The 15903-nt window shown below is 36.4% G+C and overlaps 3 protein-coding genes across 11 annotated transcripts in view; 1 reads left to right on the top strand and 2 right to left on the bottom strand.

The window, feature by feature from the left end:
* Positions 1–1968: 1968 nt before the first annotated feature.
* LOC126752069 (hepatocyte growth factor-regulated tyrosine kinase substrate) lies at positions 1969–5811 on the bottom strand. Of its 4 annotated transcripts, none has more exons than XM_050462617.1 (9): positions 5673–5811; positions 5384–5468; positions 4981–5245; positions 4427–4663; positions 4234–4365; positions 4042–4152; positions 3721–3945; positions 2808–3645; positions 1969–2737 (listed from the first exon to the last, which is right to left on the bottom strand). In XM_050462617.1, exons 1-9 carry the CDS (start codon positions 5701–5703, stop codon positions 2331–2333), a joined length of 2331 nt encoding a protein of 776 aa, XP_050318574.1. In that variant the 5' UTR covers positions 5704–5811; the 3' UTR covers positions 1969–2330. The 4 variants fall into 4 exon arrangements, with proteins under 4 accessions (XP_050318574.1, XP_050318575.1, XP_050318576.1 ...); XM_050462618.1 differs by having other exon boundaries at positions 4240–4365; XM_050462619.1 differs by lacking the exons at positions 4981–5245; positions 5384–5468; positions 5673–5811 and adding an exon at positions 4721–4897.
* Positions 5812–6252: 441 nt separating this feature from the next.
* On the top strand, positions 6253–7792 carry LOC126752081 (uncharacterized). Of its 2 annotated transcripts, none has more exons than XM_050462642.1 (5): positions 6253–6658; positions 6718–6831; positions 6885–7001; positions 7060–7275; positions 7447–7792. In XM_050462642.1, exons 1-5 carry the CDS (start codon positions 6370–6372, stop codon positions 7689–7691), a joined length of 981 nt encoding a protein of 326 aa, XP_050318599.1. In that variant the 5' UTR covers positions 6253–6369; the 3' UTR covers positions 7692–7792. The 2 variants fall into 2 exon arrangements, with proteins under 2 accessions (XP_050318599.1, XP_050318598.1); XM_050462641.1 differs by having other exon boundaries at positions 7435–7792.
* Positions 7793–7947: 155 nt separating this feature from the next.
* Positions 7948–15903, bottom strand: part of LOC126752072 (ATP-binding cassette sub-family G member 1) — a 45018-nt gene continuing 37062 nt past the window's right edge. For all 5 annotated transcript variants that reach the window (XM_050462625.1, XM_050462626.1, XM_050462627.1 and 2 more), the window contains exons 4-12: positions 15190–15373; positions 14867–15012; positions 14488–14726; positions 11684–11973; positions 11402–11570; positions 10400–10500; positions 10137–10292; positions 9465–9673; positions 7948–9020 (exon numbers count right to left, since the gene is read on the bottom strand). In XM_050462625.1, coding sequence (XP_050318582.1) covers positions 8885–9020; positions 9465–9673; positions 10137–10292; positions 10400–10500; positions 11402–11570; positions 11684–11973; positions 14488–14726; positions 14867–15012; positions 15190–15373 — 1630 coding nt within the window. In that variant the 3' untranslated portion in view covers positions 7948–8884. The remainder of the gene's footprint in view (positions 9021–9464; positions 9674–10136; positions 10293–10399; positions 10501–11401; positions 11571–11683; positions 11974–14487; positions 14727–14866; positions 15013–15189; positions 15374–15903) is intronic.

Here is a 15903-nt window from a genome sequence, read left to right as displayed (position 1 = left end):
GCTAGGGGCTATTGAGGCGATGTGATCCTGTTCTGAAAAAATGGATCAGAAGGCCCGCCTACAGTACACTGTACAATCAATTAACAGGTTTTCTGGAGTTTCAGGCGCCATGTCGTAGCACCAGCAATTCGCATAAGAAGCTAGCCCCTATGTTATATGTATAAGTGCTTCTGTAGCTTACAATGGAGAGTATAGAAGGCGACAAGTAGCCGGACTTTGTTCCTTGGAAGGTTGATTAAATATTAAAAGCTTTTAAGGTTGTAACCACCCATTACTTGACATTGTATGACTTGGAGTTGTTGCCAATACCCCACCGTGTCCACTCCTTCGTCCTTGCGGATCTAATTTATGGTAATCTTTATGGTAGCCACAATGAAATGTTCGGGTTCTACCATGCTGGTGGATACTGCGGAGACGGCGAGCTCATCAGCCAGTTCACTCCAGGCTATACCTTTGTGAACGGGAACCCAGATAAGGTGCACTTGGTGACACCGTTCTATACACTCTGCACCAATAGCGATTAGTTCTCGTATGCAGAGATCGCTTGACTGTCGCTGAATGTAACTATACTTTCATTGCGATAGTTTTGTTAGAGCTTTATCTCTATAGGCCGACTTACAGCAAAGACCTCTGCAAAGTCTGTAGACTATAGAAGTAGTGGTAGCTCATCCCTTTCATATTATCAAACTTGTTTGAGGTTTCGACACTACACCTTTTCTATTGCCCAATCCAGGTCTCTTTTGTTTTGCATAACTCACCATCAATTTGTTCAGCTGATGATCACAAAACACTTTAAAATTAATCGTGGTATTGTCGGGTAAAATAAACGATTCCTTTGAAATACCACCAAACAGACAACTTAACCTTTTTTTGGTGACTGACACCAGCCAGTGAGCTCTTCGTCTAGCGACCTATGTCCACGTTTCAATGGTAGTAAAAAGGTTCTAACTGGACACTGTTCAATTGGGATTTTTCGGTTAAAAATTTTACCAGATGCCAGTTGCAACAAGCTGATTGCTGCCTTCTTGTCTTGTCTTGCCTTTGCCTGCGCAATGCTCGGATCTCATACTTTGAGACATTCAAGTTATTCAAGACGTTTGTTCGAAAGTTGTTGTCCAGCTACAATAGTTTTTATCTGGCTTGAAAAAAACTACACAGAGCAGTCTAATTCTCGACATCTTGAGGAGTCTTCTAAGCTAATTTAACCTCTAACTTCCAATTAGGGAAGGCCTCTATTTCATAAATGGTATTTCCCGGTGCTACGATCTCTTGATGTGGAACGAAGTTCGAGTTAATATGAGGAAAACTACGTAAGGGGAACGGATCCGTTTTTATATACGACCAAAAACTGTTTAAATTCTCAACAATATTTTGAGATTTTTACTACAGCAACACCTTCTCTAGACAAAATTTAGTAAAACTTTGCAGCAATACTTGGATCACTATATACTATAGTCCGTCACCCCTGTCTGGTTCGTGGGGATAAGCGATGCACAGTGAAGAAACCTTCACACCTTGATGACAAAGAAACTGTATATTTAGTGCATCGCAAAGAAACTCATTGACGCAATAAACTCAAGATCTGAAGAGATTCAAATACCCTCTAAACTTGGCTTCAGATTATTGCAAGCGCTCATAGGCTCAATTGCCTAATCTTCTTTCCACTAAAGTATACCTGCGTGACTTAGCTGACCTTCAACACCCACGGACCCACTATAGTCGTGTTGTTGTTGTGGTAGCGGCAGAAATCTGCCGAGTTCACAGTCCTTGGCCAAACAGTGTTAGGTCCTCGAAATAACAGCCATTGGTCGGATAAAATTCAGGTCACATCCGGTAAAGTAGAACCGGCTGTTGTGGGTATTGACTTCTGGAATGCTTTCTGCCACTACAAAAACTAGTTGGTTTATATTGACGACAAACGCCTAAACTCACCTCAAAACTCCAATCAAGAAATCGAAAACTACTACATTTATGTATTTATAATGTATTTAATTCCATTACTTCGAAACTGAAACATTTTTATAAATTCTGGAAAATATTTTAACTTTTTTAACTAAGTTTTTTTTGGGATGCCAATGGATTAAATTCATATTTTCGGCACTCACGTTTTATATTTACGTACTTGGCATATATAAAGTAGTAAAAGCTGATTAATTTGAAACTCAGTAATTTAGTTTAATTTAGTTTTTTTTTATCGTTTATATATAGTCGTTCAAGGAATGATTAATATTACTACTATATTATGTGTATATATGTATGTATGTATGCATATAAATGTGTTTTTAGATATTAAATTCATTTAAAGTTTAACAGTTAGTAGGTGAGTAAGATTAATCAAAACTTATTAACTCCGCTGTAGCGGGTTCTTCGGGGGCGGCGGCGGCTGGTGGCTCTGGTTCAGATTGTGGTGGTGCGGGTGCGGCAGCAACAGCTTGTATCTGTGCTTGTTGTTGTTGCACTTGTTGTTGCGGCGGTGGTGGTGGTTGTTGTTGTTGTGGAACTTGTTGTGATTGCTGCTGAGGCGGCTGCTGTTGCTGTTGGGGTACCTGTTGTTGCTGTGGCTGCTGTTGTTGTGGTGGTGGTTGCTGTATATGCTGTGCCTGGTGTGGTGGCATTTGTATAGGTGGATGAGTTTGCAAAACATTTTGTTGTTGCAACATTACATGCGTCAACTGCGAGGGATGTTGTGGTTGTTGTTGTTGTTGTGGTCCTAAAGCTGGATTTGGCGGTTGTTGAGCTAAAAAGTGACAGAAGACAGTTTTTTTTTTAAACTATTTAAAGTGTCAACATTAATTGTATGCACTTACCTTGTATATTTGGCACGCTGTCACCCATTTGCGGTGCACCTGGCGGCATCATACCTTGCTGTGGTATTGGTCCCTGCTGCAGCATCATACCTGGGTGCTGTTGATTCGGTTGACCTGGCACTACACCACCTGCTGCATACATACCTGGTGGTATGGCACCTGGTGCCATAGGTCCACCAGCTGGATTCATCATACCACCTGTTTGATTATATTGTGCTGCACCACCACCACCAGCGGCATTTAGTGGTCCCGGTGAATTTGGATTAAACGCATAAGGATTGTAAACATTATTCATTTGATGTGACGGCGAACCTTGTGGGCCTGCAACAACACCCGGCGGCATAAAGGGGAATGCTGTCTGCCCCATGAGATATTGTGCTTTCTGCTGCTCTTGACGCAACTGCATTTCACGTTCTTGTTCTTGTATGCGCTGTAGCGCTAGTTGTCGTTGATATTGCAAATACTCCTGCTTCTTCTTACGCATTATCTCCAATTTCTGTGCCATTTGTATTTGTCGTTGACGCTCTTGCTCTTCAGCAATGCGTCGCAGCTTTTCAACATGCTCCTGTCGGAGTACATCTAGCGCGGCACGTGAGTCCTTGATTTGTGCCAATTTATCCTGTAATTGTTCGTACCACATGCGCTTGTCATCCATCTCTTTAATGTAGGAAAGTTGCTGTGAATGCAATGAAGTTAAATTCATGAAGAGTGTTTGCACCGAAGAGTCATTTGAAATGCTGCGTCCACGACTGGAATTCGATTTCATGCGATTTACAAAAATATCCACTTGTGCGCGCATATTCGCTGCGAATTCATCGATTTGCACCTCATCAGCTGACTGTTAGGAAAAATGATAATTAGTAAACACACTTTATTGTATAAACAAATGACTAATAATATTTAATATAAACACCTTTGGCTGTATAGGTGCCTGTTGTGCTTGTGGTTGCGGCGTAGGCATTGGGCTCGGTGCTGACGGGCTTGCCAAGGGCGATTCGTTCACTTTACGTTGTTCCCAATAAGAGCGATTCAAATATTTAGCCAGATCCGGATTTGTTTCTTCTTGCTGATATTCTTTGGGTGCTGGTGGTGCTTCGGGACTGGGCGAACGTTGTTGCAAACGGTAAGCGGCCAATGACTAAAGTAAATTGATAAAAAAAATATTATTATTTGGGTTCTTACTCTTATTTGTCTTTGTTTATCAAAGTTTCGATAAGATAACGTTCTTACTTACATGTTGTTGTTGTTGTTTCTTCTTTTCCTCGGCCTCCGATTGACTCAGCGCTAAAGCTAGCTGCAGTTCTTCTTCTTCTTTTAATTCTTGCTCACTTTTACGTGGTGGCGTCTATAAACAAATATGATAAATAGCTTAAAGTTCTTTGTGTTGCAAATGTTATAAATAATTTTAAGAAAATTGCACACTCACACTCACCTGCACTTGCTGTGACAGCGAACTATTGACATATTCAGCTGGCAAATCACTCTCAGCTGCTGTGCGTACTGCTGGCTTGGCATTCGGACGTTGCAACATTATATAGCAGCCGTCACAAACGCGCACCTAAACAAAAATTAATATATTTAGAAAAATTGTATTAAACGTCTAGCCTGAAAAGCTTTACATCTTTTTCAATGCCAAATTTAGGTAGTGGACATTGTTTGCTGGAACATCTACCGCAAAACACCTGACCACAATTGCGGCAATGATGCTTACGATTGGTGAAGTTAAATTCGTCGCGACAGCGATGACAAACTTTGCCATCAGCCCAAATTGGCGCAGTGTCAGCTGTGAACATAGCATCTGCTTCTTTCAACTCTGGGAATGTATGTCCCTTAGCCTTTAGTATAGTCATGGTGTCCTAAAAAGAAAAGGCATTACTCAGTATTTCACTTTTTTTTGTGCATAAAATCTTCACTTCTTCATCCAGGCTTAACTCCGATTCAGTACTCATTTTAAAAGCGTAAAAATAAAAATTGTATTCAAGCGTACAAGTTTTCAGACCTTGTTGGATTGAAAGTCGTAATTCAATTAAGTGCCTTTATATACTTTCATTATGTTTTGTGAATTTTCTTTATCTTCACAGAATTATCAGCCATTGCTTATACGCGTTGCTTTCATTTTAACTTTGTTTCATTGTTTTATTTTCTTTTCTGGTGCATATATGCTTTTACTCACCTTTATTGATTGATACTTCTCAGATGACCGAAATGCATATGCCCAAGTCTGCACCAATTCCAACATTTTCTGACGCACATTTTCATGTGGTGTCTGCTCCAGAAAATTACTAAACATTTCACAATTCTCCCTGGTAAAAACTTCATCATGCATTGGTGCGCCACAATTTTTTACTACACTTTCCAACACCAGTAGCGCATAACAAGCCGAATGTGGATTCGGTGAACTCATTTTTTTCTTAATCGCAGCAAAAGCATTTTTGGGACTAAAATTTACAGATAAAACATTAAAAAAATTTAATGCGCATTTTAATACAAAAACTGTAACATTCAATCATACCATAGTGTATATATAGTTACTACTAACATACAAATAAGTATATATGTAAATATTTTGCACTTACGAGACATCCTTTTGATTGATCTCGTCACAAATGAGTAGAATAGAAGGCCATTCGGGCTCCAAACGTAGGTGGCTTGTAGCATTTTCTAAAATTGCGGAAAATATTAGATATTTGTACGAAAATTGCAAAAGTTAAATGCTCTGCTGATAGTGAGAAGGCAGTTCGCTGACCCACCCGTTGCAATTATTTGTGTTACTTATCGTTAAACTGCACTATGGTTGCTGAGTCATTAGAATGTAAAATGTAATATATTTCACGGTTAAGCTTTTAGTATTTATATTTTGCTTACCAAGATTTTTTTCAAAACTTGATTTAAACATTATTATTTGTGCGGAATATACACTTTTTTAAATGAAATAAAGTATTTAATCTTATATCAGAGAAAACCTTTTGCACTGCTTTAGTTTTTTGACGTTTATTGCGAAAAACAGAATGACAGCTGATAAATTGTAATAGAACGATAAAGCAGTGCACTTCCGAGAGCTACCGTATCAACTGAATCAATAAAATTAAAAATAATTTCACTATTATGACTGCAACCCTAGCAAATGTTTTTCAAAACAAATAGATTTGTTATATATGTGTTCAGCATATTAGTGGCATCATTCCTCTCTACTGTCGTTGGCAAGTATAAGAATCTTTTCAAGTTAGCGAGAGCGTCTACACAACTACACGTGCAGCTGTCTAAATAACTGTGCCCTTAAGAACGTGTGTATTTTAATATTTGACAGTTGTTGCTTGCAGTCTGTCGCGCTCTATGTGTGCAGCACTTAACTCGGCTTACTTGCGGTGTATTTTGTTATTTACCTTTGCGGTTATGTTATTCCGTTATAATTGTCGACTATCGAATTCACCTGATATTTTAAATTCTGAAGTTATAGTTGAGCTGCAAGGATTAAAGTTCCAAATTTTAAATCTACGTAAAATCAAGTTAATAATTTTATCTTATCAATTTAGTCGGTCGCGTTTTGTTTTTACTGTTTTAAATGGAAAATATAAATAAAACAATGAAAGAGGAAAAAAGACTGGAAGACGCTCCACATTTCACCGAAGATGAAATAATGCTCCTATTGAATCTCCTGACAAAGTATGGACAGTTAATTGAACAAAAATCGGTTGACTCAAATAGTCATAGGCAAAAGCAAAAAGCTTGGACGGATCTATCATACGAGTTTAATGTCACCACCAAAGGTAGTATTCGTTCATTAGGTGACTTGCAAATTTGTTACAGGCATTTAAAAAAGGTAGCCCAAAGATCTGCGAAGAGTTCCTCCAGTAAGTTATTAAGCATTTTAAATTTGTTTTTTTATATAAATAATGGGTTTTTGATATAGAAAAACGTGCCCACAGTCCGGATTTGAGACGTGAAAACAATGATCCTTATCAAGAGCTTATTTCGGGTATAGTTGAAAAGGAATATGTAAAACTTAACCTTAGCTGGCCCAAAGGTGATTATATTTTTGTACTACCTACTAAATTTAATGGTATTATCTTTTAATAGAAACGAAAGACGATGTATGTAATAGAAAGGTAAGGAGGTTAGTCAGGTCAACCTTTAATGACTGCTTCAACCTGTTTTATGATAATACTGTTGCTGAAAGTCCCATCTTAAGTAAAGGTGATTATCATGTTTAACTTATGACATCACTAAATAATAAATGCATTTTTCTTTTAAGTTCTTAATCATAGAATTGTTGAAAGCCATAACTTGCATAAAGAAGATAATCCGGAAAGCGGTAATATACGAAAAGTAAAATATTTTGTAGGGGCTGCCCTTAACGATTGCTATAAAGTGTTTGAAGAGTCTGCACAAAATAATCCAACAGAAGAGAAAACAACTGGTCCTGAAGCTGAACCCTCTTTAAAAAATGTTTCTGATGCTCAATTGAACCGTGAGTGTATAGTAGGGGGTCCGTTATTACTCAAATCGATATTTTTATTGTTGCAAACAGTACCTGAATTTATGCGCTAAAAGTAAAAATCAACTTGATGGAAATAACAGACACCCCAGTATCTACAGTTTGGATTTGTGATAAAATGTAAAAATATAGAATTTATTTCAGAATTGATAGCTGCTGAAAAGTTTGAAGCAATATTGGCTCAAAGGAAGGTTATAAAACTGCAGTTAACGGATGAGAAGGAAAGATTGGAACATAACCGTATTATGAGGCTAATGGAAATGAAAGAGAAAGATGAAAAATACAATCATCAACGTCTTATGTTTAAGCTCGAAGCTGAAGATGCACAGAAAAAGTACGAGCATAACGAAATGCTAAGAAAGATGCAGTTGGAAAAGCATAACAAATAAGTTTAAACAATTAATATTTAAATTATTGCATACTGTATTCTTGTATTGACAGGTGATGTTCAATTTCACTAATAAAGCAAACTTTTCATGTTTATTAACTACTTTTTACGTCCTTTTATTTCCAACATTCTTTCCACACAAGTCGGCAACGCTGGTAGCGGAAAACTATAGCATATAACTGTTATGTAACGTACATTCAAACAGTTTTAGTTTAGCTGTGAGTAGTAATAATAGTAAAAATTAGTGAGCAATAAAGTTTTCTTCCAAATCACTCCATTTATTATTCATTTAACATTTGTGTGCTGATACAAATATAAAACTAACAACACTCTAACTTATCTATTATTATTATTTTACTTTGTATTCACTTGCTTATAGAACAACTTCAAAAATTCCTTCACTTATAAACTTTAGTGCATTTGTTTACTTTGTATGTGAATATAAATACATAAAAGTGCTTATATGCATATATAAATACATATATTTATAGAGTAAGTATGCAGGCACGAACGTCTTATCACACAAACTACGTTTATTATTTAATATATGTATATTACACATATATTTTTGCTTACTACAGTCGCGTAAACAAATTTTACGCTTTGTAGATTTACATATGAACGTATTAATGTAATCATATGTGTTATAAAAATATTTCTTTAACTTCATTTCATATTTATTTAAAATTATAATACTATCACACGTAGGTTTTGTTTTTGTCGTTTTTTTTTTTAATTTTCTCGTTTGTTCATTATATTTAATATTTAAGTATTCAGTTGGCATTTGTAAATATTTATAACAATATGACTTCAAAAGCTTTTTCTTCATATTTAATAAATAAATATTGCAAGTAATTTTTATTTATTCTCAATTATAATGGCTTTGTTTATGCTGCAAAGGCTCAGTTGTTTTAGAATATCGTTTACTTTGTTTAATATTTGCTAATTTTTGGCTGGTTTTACAATAGTTTAATATATATTTATGCATATTTTGAACTATTTCGTAATTCGCTTTTTGTTTTTCTTGTTGTAGCACTATTGCTTAATTACTTTTACTACATATTTCTAACAATACACCGTAACTTATTTTATAAACAAATATGTATGTTTATATATAAAATATAACTAGTAAATTAACAGTATTTCATACTTATATCACCTATAATTATTATATTAATTATAATATAAAATATTTTACGCTCGCAGTTTTCGCTTGAGCATAACATAAGCCAATCCTTTAAAAGTCGACAACTGCAGAAACATTATTAATATATTCATGCCGAAATTTCCATTTTCCATACCGAAACTGCGTAGCACTGTGCTGGCATTTCTGCAAAAAAAATAATAATAATAAAATATTTAAAAAATTTCAAGTACTTATGTATTTGCAATAAACTAAGACGCGGAAAAGAAAGAAATTACTATAGAATATATTTTTTCAGCAGTAGTGGACACGAATTTATACTTTCATATAAATTTATTATCTTGTTGGTATGTTGAATGTTATAGGATCTCCGACGTTTCCTTCAGAATGTTACAAACTTCGTGGCAAGCTTAATATAGCCTACTCACACTATAAAAATTATGCTTAAAAATAAACTGTAAATATACTATTTGTTACTTTTGCAAAGATTTACATTTTTTTTCTTTCTGAAATTATTAAAAAAATTTGTAAATTTTTGTTTACATTTAGCTCTCCTCGCATTCTTACAACCGAAATTATTAAATGTTCGCGACCGCCCGAATAAAAATATATTTCCATGTTACTACTCACTTGAAATGGCAATACACCACATCCATTGGGCAATAAATATTCCCACGATTATTAGAATATATCGCCAGGACCATGCTCTCGAGCGCATAACGAATTGGTGATAAGTACGATAGCAAGCGCATTAAGCTCGACATATGTGTGAGCAGTATAAGGAAACCGGAAAATATCAACATGAAGCAAGTCAAGACAGCACCCACAAATGTACCGTTCTGTAAAGAAGAATACTTTTTCTAGTAAAAATGGATATATTTATAAAAAAAAAATACTAATAAACTATTATATATTTTTTGTGCAACGGGTTGGTAGTATCAGAAACTCTGAAGATAATATTACAAAAGGGACAAGTTGAAGAAGGTTAGGTTAGGTTGGGATAAACTGGCAGGCCAATAAACCATGCATAGACCAGTTACGGTCCTTTGCGATACCAGATGGAGTTCAGTTCCTAGGTCCAAGAGAGGTAGTCATCCTTTACGATGCCTGCGCTTGACGCAAACAAGTTGAAGAAATTAATAGAGACACAACTCTATAGATCATAAAAAATTTATAGAATTATTTTACTCTCTTCACCTTTGCCTGTGATAATTTTTCGTCAAAATGTTCTCACATTTGGCGAGTTTTTCACACAGTATAATTTCGGCATTCATTTATTAGTTAAATGTTTAAAGTACTCACAATCGGATTCAATATAGTGCCTAATAGCACACCCAGTCCATCGGCGCATATCGTCACCACGACAGCTGTCAACATGAATTTGGCATAACGTTCAATTTCGAATGGCTGATCGGTCATCAGGTAGGCAATGGTGATATATGTCATGGAGAATATGATCTGAGATTGAGGAAGAAATTGAGTGGAAAATATAGACTTTTCTACATCATTTACTAGTTTCATTTATATAATTTTTTTGCTTTTGAAATTTAAAATTTCAAACTTACGTGCACTGGTGTAGACGTTATCAGTGTCGCCATATAATACGTTCGTAATTTATACCAATTGTTGAAAGTTTCCTTTTTGACTATGCTGATTTCTTGAGGGACTAAAATATAAGAAAAATGTTATTGTAATTTACCGACCCTTATGTATAGATCAAGGAATCCACAAATATCATGGAAGCGCTTTAAGCCCTTCACAAATTTGTTGTGGCTGCTCTTATAGAGTTAACCTCAATCTAGCTAAATCTGTATGGTCGAGAATAAAGTGTTTCTACTTAGCCATCTTCGAGACAACTTTGACAATTAGCGTCTGAAACCCCGTTGCATACTACTGTGTACTCGTACAGTGTTCACTTAAGCTTATGACAGTACAACTTAGAGGTTACTTCTTCTTCTTCTTTGGCGCCTACAACCGTAGGTCGGTCTGCATCAGTTGCCTTTATCTTTTAGGGGGTCACACCCCAATGCAAAGCAGGCCGCTATGCACTTGGTCCTTCCATTGGATACGTGGGCGATCTTCCGTTGACCACCCATGTGTTTCGAATTAAAGGAGGTTTAGAACCCATCACGTAAAAATGGTATGAAAGGAACACGAAGGCTTCGGTTATTGACTTCGAGGTTTCAGTCATTGATATTACTCGGACAACTGACAACGGACAACAATTTGAAAAGTTGGTGAATTTCGGATCGAAGGCCTCGGTTATTGACTTCAAGGTTTCAGTTACTCGGACAACTGACAACGAACAACAATTTGAAAAGCTGGTGAATTTCGGATCAACCCTTTGTTAGTGCCAAACTCAACCCAAATACCGTTTCCGTGAGAGTTTGATATATGAAACGCGAATGTACCCGGTTTTCATCCGGCCAACAACTGTCAATACTGCCGCTTCAACAACGAATTCAAAACACTTCTAACAACAAACTACATTTTCAAATCCATCTACATTTTCGTTTATACAATATTCGATAGATACATACATATAGGTACATATACTATATACTCACATCTCAATAGGCCCGGCATCATTGTCGTATACCATAAATAAGTATTGTGTATTGTGAATGAACCTAAATTTGCAATCTGCTTTGTCGCATTTGAACCGGAATCGCCGTATAGCAGTCCAATCAGTATAGCACAAATAATATGCACAGCCAATTTTAAGTAGGTCACCGTCTGGGAAGTGAAACAAAAACAACAATAACAGCATAACGAATAGGAAAATAATCAGCAAATGTTCTATTCCTCTTTTCACATTCTCATTCCATATTTGCCTTTTTTGTACTCACCCAATCGCGGAAAAACTGCACATGACAACGACCGATTAGCAGCCACAGACGCATCCATTCCGGCGGCGGGTAAACATGTTTTGTGGCAGATATTGGTGGTGTTATCGATGGGGATAGTTGCTTTACTCCACCCCGTTTAGACTCCATCATTTTCACGATTTGTACGCCATTTAAACCGTCCAAGTGTTGCGGTTGCTCCGCATCATAATCATATCGCCATTTAGGCTGCCGGGCAGCAGCGGCTAAGTCATCAGTGTGATCGCCATAATCGCCATTCACGCACTCCAGCACTGCAGAGTTACATACAAAGAGAATTATTAATAGATAAGTAGTTTTGTTGATAATTTTTCTAATAAAGATGGAATAGTGTAGTTTATGTGTATAGTTAACAAGATTCATTCATATCTGGGGTCACGAATTATATTATATCAATTAGTCGGCAATTGGATTGGAGGGTTCAATAAATTTTGTTACAATAATCATTTAGCCATCTTTCGAGATGCAATAAAATGGTCAGCGCATGCTGTCACCGCAGTTTTTGAAACTTTTTGGTAGAAAAGTTAGGAAAGTTAATACTCTAATTACTAAACAACCCCTGAATCAGATAGTTAATTGGGGAAAGTTGAGTTGCCAGCAAAGTTTTTCAGTGATCTTGTCAATATATTTTATATTGGGTAGTATTTTCGCATTTCTAATCAAATTTCAACTTATTTTTTTATATTAATAATGAACCAAATATGTACCATTTTGGTAGGCCACTTTTTGTCATTTTTTCGCTAGAGACAATATTCCATCAGTGTAAAACTTTTCTGGTATCTCGTCGAAAAACTACTAGAAGTAATTTTCATAGGCTTCTCTTGAAGCGAACTTTAGTCCATTAAGAGAGTTATGCATTGACCGAAACAAGTGGTAGTCCTATGGTACAAGGTCAGGGCTATATAGCGGATGCATCAAAACTTCGCAGCCAAGCTCTCCCAGCTTTTTCTGAGTCATCAAAGATGTGTATGGTCTGACGTTGTCCTGGTTGATCAGTTCTGGCCGTTTTTCTTCGATTGCTTGCTTCAATCTCATCAGTTGTTGACAGTAAAATGTAGAATCAATCGTTCGATCAGGCTGGAGCAACTCAATCCTTTCCAATCCCACTAAACACTCAGTATAATCTTTCTAGGTGTCAATCCTGGCGTTGCGACCATTTGTTTAGCTTCATCACGCTTGGACCATCATCTTTTTCGCACATTATTGTCGTATTTGATCCACTTTTCATCTCCTGTTACCATTCGCTTCAGAAATGGTTCAATTTCATTTCGTTTCAGCAAAGAATCGGTCCATTAAATTTTTCACAGACAATTCATGTGATATCCAAACATCGAGCTTCTTTTTGTAGCCAACCTTTTTTAAATGGTTCAAAAGCGTTTGATCATGAATGTTAAGTTCCATAGTGATCTCATGTCTGCTTATGTGACGGTCCTGAACAATCTTTTCCATAATTTCATCGACTTCTTCAACGATAGGTCCACCAGAGCGAGGGGCATTTTTCACATCGAAATTTTCAGAACGGAAGCGAGCGAACCATTGCAAGAACTAATACAGCATCGTTTCCGTAAACTTCACAAATCTCAAGCTTAATCTCATCTTTCTTTATGGCACTATACAATGTATGGCATAACACAATGTGATTGACAAAATAGAAATACTTTTTGATTACCATATATTGATTGCTCTAGTAATCTATACCTCGCTTTGTATATTTCGCTATATGATGTTAGAAAGATGAGATTTCATACAAAAAAACTTGCCTTGTACCAGGATTGCTTGATTCAGTTATGCTTCCGTAACCGTAAAAAATAGAGAGGTTGCGTCAATTCCGTTCCAATAATTTTGCTGTCAAAGATGATGGCCAATTCTCGAAATTATATGATTTTATAAAACGTCGAGTACGACTGCTGGTTACTGACTGTGGTGGTTGTATCGCGATGAGCCTGCGCAAATGGTACCCAGAATTGACTGTCAAAAAGGTTTTGCTATGTATTTAATGGGACTGTGATTAAACTTTTAATTTGGTATTGTATTGTCAATAGTTTGTAGTGTCGTCCAAAAGAAGCATGCGCCCAGAAGCAGTCAGTTTTGGCCCATGCGAGAGGAATCGTGTTCTTTTAGGACAACGCCAGGCCACACACATCATTAATAACTCGCTAGAAGCTCCGTAAACTTGATTGGGAGCTTCTTAGGCTTACATCTTGTGGTGCGGATCTGGCAGCTAGTGATTACTGCCTCTACAGTCCTTGTTTATAGGAAATTAACATCAAAATGGGAAAAAGTTATTGTAGAATACGGGGCATATTTCATCCAAACCGGATAATTCTAACTATGCTAAATTAAACTATCAACTAGATGTAAAAATATTGGACATCCTTTTACTATGTGTCGGTACTGCGACAGGGAGCCCAAAACTTCAGAACACCTGCTAATTGACTGCATAGTAGTTTGTAGACGCAGGATAAGTGCCCTTGTATCCATTTTGTCAAACAGGGATCACATCGCCTCACTAGCACCTAGCAGTATGTTGGAATTTATGAATATGCTGTGGCTCGTTGTAACTTAGTAGAGGGCACAATAGACCTTAGGTCACGGTACAGTACTTATCTATTAATCTTATCTTACTATGTGGACCATTATTTTCATCAATTCAGTTCGATTTTATATCAGCAAATCCCGTATGCATATTCGACAGATATTTGTGCGTAAAATATCGGACTGAAATTGATCTATAAACTATGGAGGAAGTTACATTATTTCATACTTACGAAAATCAGCTGGATTGTGATAAGTCGGACATTCCAAACCGACCGTTCTTAAAAACTCAATTGTATTATGCGGCGTACCCTGGTACGTACAGCAACCTTGACTCAGCACATAAATTTGATTGAATAGACTATAAACATGTGACGAGGGTTGATGAATTGTACAAACGATTGTGCGTCCCTCATTGGCCAAGGTTTGTAGTAACTGTATTGTGTCAGAAGATGCTGAGCTATCCAAGCCACTGTGTATAAAAATTTGAAACAAATATTTACATATATTAAAATAATTATACTATATACATATGTATGTATGTATATTAGAAAAAAAAGTACTAGTTCAGTAAATACCAAGTCAATACAATTCAGTTAGAAAGGTACTTACGTTGTTGGCTCATCCAAAAATAGCACCGCTGGATTATCTATTAACTCCAAGGCGATGGATAAGCGTTTCTTTTGGCCACCAGATAGGTTTCCAGCGCGTGTTGATTTGGTCTGCGATAACTTGAGGGTGTCCAATAAATGTTCAATCTGGAAGTAAGAATGGCGAATGCATTTACTTTTTGATTTTGTGCTTTAAAAAAATTTAAATTAAAAATGGTTCAACTTGAGCCAGTTCATCAGCCCTAATTTCCATAAAACATCGACATTTTTGGGTTCTGGGAAGAAACTAGTACTATTTGTATCATGAATATTATAGCTAATTACCAGCATTTTCTTCTCCTTCATGTTCATCGAATCGTTAGAGATTTTCAATTGAGCCGCCAGCAGCATTGTCTCCTCAACGGTAAACCATGAATGAAAATGATCATCTTGCATTATATAACAACAGAGTTTACGCGATTTAGTTGGTGAGTCTCCAAACTGTATATTACCGTTGACACCTTTTGTCCTAAAAATTATAAAAGCGACAATTGCAGAAGATAGTTTTCATTTTCATAAATATACTTGATTAATATTACTAATACGTCTAAAGTTTTTTAAACCAGACTAAATTAAACCGAAATTCGGTTGTATCAAAACTATATGTGGTAAATATAAAAAGGAATATCGCGTATTGATAAAATATTGCTTTTTGAAGGGAAAAAATACAATTGAAGCAAAAACTTGGCTTGATGACAAGTTTCCGGACACTGCTCCAAGAAAATCAATCATTAAGGATTGGTATGCGACGTTTAGACGTGGTGAAATGAGAACCGTGAACGGTGGATGTCCAAAAGGGGTTGTTACTGATTAAAACATAAAAAAATAACTTAGGGTATGAGAAAGATCTGTCAAAGTGGGTGTTGCGCGAGCTCACCATTGACTAAAAGCAACGACGAGTTGATGTTACGGAGCCCGAATTTTTGTGACGATATATGATGATGGATGAAACTTGGTCCATTATTCCACTCCGAAGTCCAATCGACAGTCATCCGAGAG

Source organism: Bactrocera neohumeralis, chromosome 3 (assembly GCF_024586455.1).
Source record: "Bactrocera neohumeralis isolate Rockhampton chromosome 3, APGP_CSIRO_Bneo_wtdbg2-racon-allhic-juicebox.fasta_v2, whole genome shotgun sequence".
In the NCBI taxonomy this organism is placed as follows: domain Eukaryota; kingdom Metazoa; phylum Arthropoda; class Insecta; order Diptera; family Tephritidae; genus Bactrocera; species Bactrocera neohumeralis.
Note: the sequence above shows the minus strand (reverse complement) of the source record. Positions and strands in the feature narration are given on the sequence as shown.

What these genes read in the sequence shown, in the direction of transcription:
- LOC126752069 (XM_050462617.1), bottom strand. Translation starts at nt 5,703, where the DNA reads ATGTTTAAATCAAGTTTTGAAAAAAATCTTG. An exon ending in AAGTTTTGAAAAAAATCTTG is followed by an intron (nt 5,469 to 5,672) that starts GTAAGCAAAATA and finishes CCGCAATTTTAG; the next exon opens with AAAATGCTACAAGCCACCTA. An exon ending in ATCAATCAAAAGGATGTCTC is followed by an intron (nt 5,246 to 5,383) that starts GTAAGTGCAAAA and finishes TGTAAATTTTAG; the next exon opens with TCCCAAAAATGCTTTTGCTG.
- LOC126752081 (XM_050462641.1), top strand. Translation starts at nt 6,370, where the DNA reads ATGGAAAATATAAATAAAACAATGAAAGAGGAAAAAAGACTGGAAGAC. An exon ending in TAACCTTAGCTGGCCCAAAG is followed by an intron (nt 6,832 to 6,884) that starts GTGATTATATTT and finishes ATCTTTTAATAG; the next exon opens with AAACGAAAGACGATGTATGT. An exon ending in TTCTGATGCTCAATTGAACC is followed by an intron (nt 7,276 to 7,434) that starts GTGAGTGTATAG and finishes GTAAAAATATAG; the next exon opens with AATTTATTTCAGAATTGATA.